Source organism: Barbus barbus (genome assembly GCF_936440315.1).
Source record: "Barbus barbus genome assembly, chromosome: 16".
NCBI classification, from domain to species: Eukaryota; Metazoa; Chordata; class Actinopteri; order Cypriniformes; family Cyprinidae; genus Barbus; species Barbus barbus.
The window spans coordinates 7,044,079-7,054,319 of NC_136744.1; the positions used below are offsets into that span (position 1 = coordinate 7,044,079).

Below are 10,241 nucleotides of genomic sequence, written 5' to 3' on the forward strand. Positions count from 1 at the left end.
AGACAAATTTTTTTAATAAAAAATAATTAATTTAATTTAATTTGACCAAAATCTAAGATGGACAATATCATCTGGAGGTTAAGCATCTTCCTTTCAACTTTTTTTTTTCTTCGAAAAATAAGAAAACCTTGACTTCATGTTTCAAAGTTCCTGTTTTGTGCCCTAATTGTGGGAAATGTTAGGTAACTAGATGAAGCATGTTTTTAAAAATGGCATGTTTTGGGGTGGTTACGGAGTGAGAAGCTGTTCTGTACAATCTGTCTGCTCTCTCATTGTGTCTCTGGCTCTGTTCTTTCTCTCGCGCTGTGTTTAGAGCTGCTCTGAGCGCTGGGGACAGTGAGCCAGGTGTCAGAAAGATGCTATTATTGCCTTGAAGCCGTACATTTGGGTCAGGGCTGTGAGCGTGTGTTTGTGAGAGAGAGCTCAGTCTGGCAGATGATCAGAGAAGTCTCTCTCTCTAAGAGCTCTTTCAGCGTTTCACTCTGACGTTCTTATTTAACACGCATCAGACTGCCTCTGTCAGATCCTTTATAAGTCTACACACACGCGCGCACCCGCCAACAGAGTTGACTGCATTTATAAATGCTGTAGCATAGAGATCAAAGCATCCTATAGCACAGTCCCCACAATGCTTTGTTCCTGTGCAGAATGTAAAAGTGACAACATCTATCACAAAATGTTCTCTATAAATGAGTTATGTTGTAATTACAACTTTTGCACTAGGTATTTCTGTACACTAATCAACTGCAGTTCAGTGTATAAATAAAACAAATATGTCAGATAACGATAGTCAGCTGCATGCTCCGAATTCTAGCACTTTCTGCTGATTTTAAGGAAAATAGAATCAGAATCAGAAAGAGCTGAAAGAGTGTCATAAGCTTCCAGTTCACAGAGACAACAACGACACACACAATAAAAATAAAATGAGAATAATGAAAAATGACAAAATAAAATTAAATCTGCTGATTTTAAGGAAAATAAAAATATTATTAAAATAAAATAATCCAGTTGTTGATAAATACAGTAAAATTATGAAATATTATTGCAATTTACAATAATTATATTCTAGTATAATATATTTTAAAATGTATTAAAATATATATTTCATTTATTCCACAAAAAAAGCAATTCAAAAAGCAATTCAACATTAATAAAAAAAAATACATATATATTTCTTTAATGCAACAAATCAGCATTTTATATCACGTGACTCTGGAGTAATGATGCTGAAAATTTAGCTTTGACATCAAAGGAGTAAATTATATTTTAAAGCATTAAAATAGAAAACAGTTATTTTAAAATAAAATATAATAATATTTCACAATATACTAATAATGTGTAGCAATTACTTCTGATGTAAACTCAACTAAATTAAATACAACTAAAATGAACAACACTATCAGTGCAAATGTGCAGATGTCAGTGTTTTCCGCTGGTAATCTAGCTTTATTTAATTAATTAATAATAAATTAATAAAAATAATAAATCCTAAGAAAATATGTTAAAGTTCTTAAAAATGTCTAAAATTAAATAGTGCATTTCCCTAAATATTTAATCACCTAAAAATCACTTTTGTTTATTTGTTTGTTTGTTTTAAATCCCTATTCAGTTAATGACGAATGGTTGAAAAAGTTATGGAAATTCATAAGACAAAAGGTTTAGGGTCCTACATTTATTTAGCCCATGAAGCAAACACATGCTGGAGGAGTGATTGACGCTGAGCTTTCTGAATGGCATGCGCTCTGTGCAGTTCTGCATTCACATATTCCCATGTTGAAATGCATATTAGAGATGAGACCTGACTTAACAATTCAAATATCACATTGCTCAAAAAGTAAAGACAGCGCAACACTTTGTTCAGGACTGCAAAGGGGCATTAATTTCACACTAAGAAGGGTTTCACACTGTTCCACGCTCTGCATCAAACACATCCTTCCTGTCTCTCACGCCGCAGAAAATGACTGCACTGGAGAAGGACACCAACCATGTGGGTAATAAGCATGAATGGTGGCACATCTGAGAGAGAACAAATGAGAACAGGGCTGAAAAAAAAGAAAGAAGTGGCTGTCAAAAGAACTCTGTTTTCTCATCATTACTGAGGAAGGGGAACACAAAGAAGCATCTGTCTCTAGACCTTGAGAGGAGGATCTGTCATGAGCAGCAGAAATAATAAAGCAAAAAGATGATGTGATGCTTCCCTACTTCACAGTCTGGATCTCTGAAGAAATACTAAATCAGTGGAGCTTCAAAAGAGCTGTAGAGGAAGAGTATGCTAAATCCCTGAGTAATACTTCCTCATTCAAAACGCTCGCTGACAGGAATGGAGACAGGCTGCCTCCTTGTGTGTGTTTTGGGTGCTGCAAGAATATGCATTTGTGCTACTTGCATCATAAAATGTATGATAATTCAAACAGATCAAGCAGTGTCAGACCACCCGTTTAGAAAACACCACAGAGCCAAAGTGTGAAGTGTGTTTTTTTTAGTAAATTCAACCTGTGATAAATGACATACTTATAGTCAGTGTTAACTAAAACTACAACTATTAAACCATTAAAAAATATATATATTAATATTAATATTAGATGACAAACTTCAATGAAAATTATAAATACAAGTTTAAGTACTAAAATGAAAATGAAGATATATAGAAATATAAAAAAAAGAAGAAAAATGACAAAAGCACATAATAAAATTACTAAAACTTTTAATATAAATAAAAAAAAAAACGTTTTTCAAAAGCACTAACAAATACTATAATAGTTTGAATAATACTAAAATAACACTTCTAGTTGTATCTGCACATTAAGCTGGAATAGTGAGAGTATTTTATTGTAAATGTCCTCCGTTTGTTTTTGTTTTTTTCACCTGTAAAGGCAAAATAAAATGACATCACATTTTTAAAATCACATAGCAACACAATGACATCCCATAGCAACATATTTTCCATCCATAAAATTACATATTTCAGTAAAACACAATATTGAGCGTGTATGTGTGTGTATGTATATAAATATATATATACAGTATAATGTGACCCACAAAAGCAGTTTTAAGTCGCTGGAGTATATTTGTAGCAATAGGCAAAAATACATTGTATAGGTCAAAATTATTGATTTTTCTTTTATGCCAAAAATCATTAGTATATTAAGTAAAGATCATGTTCCATGCTGATATTTTGTAAAATGTCTTACTGTAAATATATCAAAACGTAATTTTTGATTAGTAATATGCATTGCTAAGAACTTCATTTAGACAACTTTAAAGGCGATTTTATCAATATTTAGATTTTTTTGCACCCTCAGATTCCAGATTTTCAAATAGTTGTATCTCAGCCAAATATTGTTCTATCTTAACAAACCATAAATCAATGGAAAGCTTATTTATTCAGCTTTCAGATGATGTAGAAATCTCAATTTAGAAAAACTGACACTTAAGACTGGTTTTGTGGTCCAGGGTCACATATTGCATCTCTCTAGCATCAATCTTTTAATATTTGACCAGACTGCTAAAGGTAAAAATGCACAGAATTAATGAAAAGTAGCCATTAAGATAACACTTGACTTAAAGCCTATATATATATGAAACAAGATAAAAGAATTTGAATGCATTAATTATATGTTGTATTAGCATGAGCTTAGTTATTATACATTATAATTAGTGCTGTCAAATCGCGATTAATCGCATCCAAAATAAAGGTTTACATAATATATATGTGTGTACTGTGTATATTTATTATGCATATATAAATACACACACATACAGTATATACTTTGAAAATATTTACATGTATTTACATGCATATATATATATATATTTAGATAATTTATATTATATATAAATATAGTTAATATACAAATATAACATATTTATCTTAAATATAAACATGCATGTGTGTGTATTTATACATACATAATAAATATACACAGTGCACACACATATATTATGTAAACAAAAACCTTTATTTTGGATGCGATTAATCGTTTGACAGCACTAATTATAATACTTATATATTCAGTATTACACCTTTGTAATGCATGAAAACGCACGTTTTCACGTTTAAGTGTTACCATAATTATAAAATGCTAAATAACATACACTTTACTATTAACAAGCTGTGGCTCGTAGCGGCCAGTAGTAAGTGGTTTTCTGTTTGTGTCAGTTTGTGTTTTGCAGGGACTGTAAGGCAGAGTATCACGAGGGCCCCTGCAGACAGAGGACACACACAACAACAGGAAGTGCCCTACAGGTGAGGACTTTTAATATTAGTTCATCACATATGCATGGACACAGTTCAATTTATGTTGGCTAGATATCATCAGTCATCCCACAAGGTGAAAATCTGCTTAAATATTCTCGAGCGGCCCAAAGATTCTAGTCGTAATTGTGTCAGTGCAGGACAATGCCTACAAGCCATTCACAAATCACCTGATTCATAAAAGAATCATATAAGAGAGGAATTTAAAGCTCTTTAAGATCAAATCTGTCTTTCTCACTGTGCTGCCTTTGATCCCTGCTGTGTGTGTGTGTGCGTGCGTGTGTGTGTGTGTGTGTGCGTGTGTGCGTGTGTGTGTTTCAGGGTTATATTGTAGATGAAGAGGCAGCTCTTCGTGCTCGCTGGGAACAGGCCTCACAGGAGACTATAGACGAAACCACTCACCCCTGCCCCAAATGCCAAGTTCCTGTGGAAAAAAATGGTATGAATAGTTTTTTTTTTTACCTTTATCTAGTTTGTCAAGGACTATTAGTACTATTAGTAACTGATTACATGTAATCTGGATTACATAATCGGATTTCGAAAGGGCTTGTAATTAGATTATATTATATTTTAAAATAGTCACTTTTTTTATTAGAAGATTGCATAATATTGACACAGGGGACGTCGTGGCCTAATGGTTAGAGAGTCGGACGCGTAATCCAAAGGTTGCGGGTTCGAGTCTCGGGCCGGCAGGGATTGTAGGTGGGGGGAGTGAATGTCCAGCGCTCTCTCCACCCTCAATACCACGACTGAGGTGCCCTTGAGCAAGGCACCGAACCCCCAACTGCTCCCCGGGTGCCGCAGCATAAATGGCTGCCCACTGCTCCGGGTGTGTGTTCACGGTGTGTGTGTGTTCACGGTGTGTGTGTGTTCACTGCTGTGTGTGTGCACGATGGATGGGTTAAATGCAGAGCACGAATTCCGAGTATGGGTCACCATACTTGGCCGTATGTCACTTCACTTCACTTCACAATGGCAGTAAATTACTCATAAATACAGAGTTCTGGCATGAAATTCTATAATGACATTATTATTACATGGCACAGCTGATTGGTTCTCTCCTGAATCGGTAGCCAATGAGTTCGCTGCTCAACATTCAAATATATGACTAGTGCTTGATGTAGCAGTTTACAGTGTTCTTCAGAAACCGTGCACCTTCCCCATCTCCAACTGTATAGATCTGCTACGGGGTGATCATGTATGCTATATGGGGGTTATTTAATGTATGTTATATGTGCAGTAGCAGTATTTCTTACATGCTCACAGCAGCATGTTGTGGATGTATTGGCACCCTTGGTAAATATGATCAAAGCAGGGCTCGCAAAATCGCTAGCCCGACGTCCCGGGGCTATTGTGTTTTCCAGTCGGGCTACCAAAATGTATCACTGCCCTGCCCGACGGGCTACCTTAAATACAGGGCTCCCACGCAGTGTACCCTCTAAACTGAGCGCGACCGCGCTCTTCTTCCACCACGGCTGCGCAGAAGAAATAACGTGCCTCGCGTGCACAAAAATGAGTTGGGAAGCCATTTGATTTAATGCCGCAGTAAAAGGGAAATAATAGCAATGCTCGGTCAAACCGCTATAGAGCGGATATCACGACAGTATAAAAAATAAAATAAAAAATCAGTACAACTGTTTCCAACATTGATTAAAAATCAGCATATTAGAATGATTTCTAAAGGACCATGTGACTCTGAAAATACTGCTTTGCTTCACAGGAATTAATTACATTTTAAAGTATATTAAAATAGAAAACATTTATTTTAAATTGCAATAATATTTCACAACATTATTTTGTGAAATACTATTCTGTATTTCTTATCAAATAGGTACAGCCTTGATGAGCACTTTTGAACTGCAGTAAAAATGTTTTCTCAGGTAACCTCAAATGTACATCCTTTAGTTACATCAAGGGTCAAATCAAATATAAATATCACATTAAAGTTAAAAGTTACACACTTTATTTGTGTGCATGCTGTACAGGTCTGGTATAACGTTGGGGTGGTGACGGCGCAGTGGATAAGACACATGCCTTTGGTGTGAGAGACCCGGGTTCGAATCCACTGTGAGACACCAATGTGTCCCTGAGCAAGACACTTAACCCCCTAGTTGCTCCAGAGGCGTGCGACCTCTGACATATATAGCAATTGTAAGTCGCTTTGGATAAAAGCGTCAGCTAAATGAATAAATGTAAATGTAAATGTAATAAAGAATGCTTTTGCTCAGGTGCCCGAAATGTCCGCCCAATAGAGAAAAGTTTTGCTCAGCAAGAAAAAACATTAGAGGGAACATTGCTCCCACGGGTCCTTAAATTGGATACAACTAAACTGAAGAGTTTTTAAGGCCTTAGACTGTTTTAAATATGTTAAATGGTATAAGAAATAATTTTTCAAATTGCCTTAAATAGATTTGTAAGAATTCTGCAGATACCTTGTAAATAGTAAAATAAAACTCTTTCCTTGATATTCGTTGATATTTGTGTATTGAAAATGTTTTTGATTGACATTTATGGTCTTTATTTTATTTGGGCTAGTTAAATAATTTCCGGGCTACCAAAATCTGAAGAGTACCTGCCCGAAGGGCTACCAGGGATTTTGAAATTTTGTGAGCCCTGCAAAGAAGGCTGTGAAAATTAATCTGCATTGTTAATTAAAATTTTATTTAAAAAAATGTACAAAAATCTAACCTTTCATTGGATAATATGAATTTAAAATGGGGGGGAAATATCATTATGAAATAAAATTTTTTTTTCAAATACACGTTGGACACAATTATTGGCACCCCTAGAAATTCTTATGCGTAAAATATGTCTTAAATATATTCCCATTCATATTTACAATTTTGAGCACTCCAGGGTGATTATGAACATGCAATTATCCAGCCATGGCTTCCTGTTTCACAGAAATATAAACAGGAGGGAAAACAAAGCCCAAATTCCCTTAATCATCCATCACAATGAGAAAAAACAAAGAATATATTTCTGATGTGCAGCAAAAGATAATTGAGCTTCACAAATTAGTGAAGTGGCTTTAAGAAAAGAGCTAGAGCAGTGAAAATTCCCATTTCCACCATCAGGGCAATAATTAAGAATTTCTAATTAACAGAAAATGTTACGAAACTGCCTGGAAGAGGACATGTATCTATATCGTCCTAATGCACGGTGAGAAGGAGAGTTTGAGTGGCTAAAGACTCTCCAAGGACCACAGCTGGAGAATTGCAAAAAAATAGTTGAGTCTCGGGGTCCGAAAACCTTTTAAAAATATTGTCAAACAGCACCTACATCACCACATGTTGTTTGGGAGGGTTTCAAGAAAAATGATCCTAGCTCATCCAAAAACAAACTCCAGGATATTAAATTATCAGACACGACTGGAACTTCAAATGGGACTGGCTTCTATGGTCAGATGAAATAAAAAAATGTTGTGGGCCTATATTTCTGCTGGAGGTCCTGGACATCTTGTTCAGACACATGACATCATGGATTCTATCAAATACCAACAGATAAAACTGACTCTGTTAGAAATCTTATAATGGGCCATGTTTGGATCTTCCAACCGTACAATAATCCAAACACAAACCTCAAAAACAACACAAATATAGGTCACTGAGCACAAAACCAAGCTTCTGCTATGGCCATTCCAGTCCTCTGACCTGAACCCTGTAGAAAATGAGTGAGGTGAACTGAAGAGAAGAAGCACCAACATGGAGCTGGGAATCTGAAGGATCTGGAGAGATTCTGGATGAAGGAATGGTCTCTGATCTCTTGTCAGGTGTCCTCAAACCTCATCAGGCATTATAGGAGAAAATTTAGAGCTGTTAAACTGGCAAATGGAGGTTTCAAAAAGTGTTGAATAAAGGGTGCCGTTAATTGTGGCCAATGTGTATTAGAGAAAAACATTTCTTTCATAATGATATTTCCCCCCATTTTAAATTCTTATTATCCAATGAAAGGTTAGATTTTTGTGTATTTTTTTAATAAAAGATCAAAAGGATTAACAATGCAGATTAATTTTCACAGCTTTCTTTGATCATATTTTCCAAGGGTGCCGATATTTTTGGCCGTGACTGTATGTGTTTGAAAAGTCTTCCTGATTTATGGAATTTAAAAAAGCATTTGCATGTTCATGGTCAGTTAATGGTCACATGACATGCAGAAAATATTTCATCTGTTCTATATTGATTTAAAAAAAATTTTTTTTTTTAATCTTAGATTTTGGTGATTTAAAGTGACAGTTAAACACAAAAGAAGATATCAACCAAACAGTTGACTGTATTCATTGACTTCTATATTATTTATTTTTTTCCCACCATGCTATGGAAGTCAATGGCTACCGTCAATGGCTGTCTTCAAAATATCTTTCATTTGTCATTTTCATAATCATGCATAATGAGAAAAGGTTATTCGGTCTTTAAAATAAAGATTCCAAAAAAGTTGTTTTTCTCAACAATGTCATAGAAGAACCATTTTTGGTTTCCAAAAAACTCTTTCAGTTAACAGTTCTTAAAAAAATAAAATAATAATAATACATACATATGTGACCTTGGACCACAAAACCAGTCATAAGTGTCAATTTTTCAAAATTGAGATGTATACATCACCTGAAAGCTGAATTAAAAAAAGAATAATCTTTCCATTGATGTATGGTTTGTTAGGATATAGGACAATATTTGGCCGAGATACAACTATTAGAAAATCTGGAATCTGAGGGTGCAAAAAAAATCTAAATATTGAGAAAGTCGCCTGTAAAGTTGTCCAAATGATGTTCTTAGCAATGCATATTACTAATCAAAAATTAAGTTTTGATATATTTACAGTAGGAAATACACAAAATATCTTCATGGAACATGATCTTTAGTTAATATCCTAATGATTTTTGGCATAAAAGAAAAATCAATCATTTTGACCCATACAAATATACCCCAGTAATTTAAGACTGGTTTTGTGGTCCAGGGACACACATATATATTAATATATGTAATTATGTGTATCTATATCTAAAATATATATATTAATGTGAAGGAAATACTAATCTTAAAAAAAAAAAAATAAAAAATAAAAAAATCTTTGCCACAATAAAGAACCTTTTATACAATAAAAAGGTTGCATAGATGTTAAATGGAACCATCAATTCCAATTAAGAACCTTTATTTTTAAGAGTGTTTTGGGAACCCAAAAAGGTTTTCAGGGCATCACTGTGAAAACCGCTTTTGTATCTTTTTATTTTTAAGAGTATACTATTTTAAAAATGTTGATATTATACTGTGTGTGTACACTGAATGTGTGAATATTTACAATATCTCACAGACCGCTCAGTCATTGATAAGTTATCTTTATTTTTATCTTTTACCTTGAAAAGTGCACTTTAAAGATCCCGTGTCTTGTCTTGTCTCTGTTGTCTTGCTCAGGTGGCTGTATGCACATGGTGTGTCCACGTCCGCAGTGTAAGTTTGAATGGTGCTGGCTCTGTCGTGTGGAGTGGAACAGAGAATGCATGGGCAACCACTGGTTCGGATGAGCCAGATACGCTCTCACTATGAGCTAAACTCAGGAAATGAAGCCAAATGGAAACCTCGCAGGACGCTAGCCAATCATGAGCAAGTCGAATCATTAGCACTGTTGTGAGGTACAAATCATGAAATGATGTTGACATTCAAAAGTATCTGTGGTAACCACAAATATTTAGGTGTGATGGAATAAAACTCTAGTGATATTAAAATATTTTAATGAAATACTGAGTCATGTTCTCCTTTAAGTCATCGAATTCCAACATATCTATTTGCTAATGGGAGTATTACTGACTGCACTTAATAATCAAAATGAAAGTGTTTTAGGTTTTTCTCACACTAATCTAGCTATTTTATTTTGAAAATGTCATTTATTTCTGTGATGGTAAAGCTGAATTTTTGGATCCACATCTAGGGGGTAGAGATGGGTGGGTTTAGGGATCAGGGGGGTGAGATGGGGTAGGTTTAGGTACATGCAA

The 10,241-nt window shown here is 34.7% G+C and overlaps 1 protein-coding gene across 5 annotated transcripts in view; it reads left to right on the forward strand.

Moving 5' to 3' along the window:
- Window positions 1-9,992, forward strand: part of LOC306882824 (E3 ubiquitin-protein ligase parkin-like) — a 119,372-nt gene extending 109,380 nt beyond the window's left edge. For 3 of the 5 annotated variants that reach the window (XM_079437748.1, XM_079437746.1, XM_079437749.1), the window contains 3 exons: window positions 4,160-4,246; window positions 4,577-4,694; window positions 9,664-9,984. In XM_079437748.1, the coding sequence (XP_079293874.1) occupies window positions 4,160-4,246; window positions 4,577-4,694; window positions 9,664-9,773 (315 nt within the window). In that variant the 3' untranslated portion in view covers window positions 9,774-9,984. Of the gene's footprint in view, window positions 1-4,159; window positions 4,247-4,576; window positions 4,695-9,663 lie in introns of all 5 variants that reach the window. The other 2 variants (XR_013785298.1, XM_079437747.1) reach the window with 2 other exon arrangements.
- Window positions 9,993-10,241: the final 249 nt, after the last annotated feature.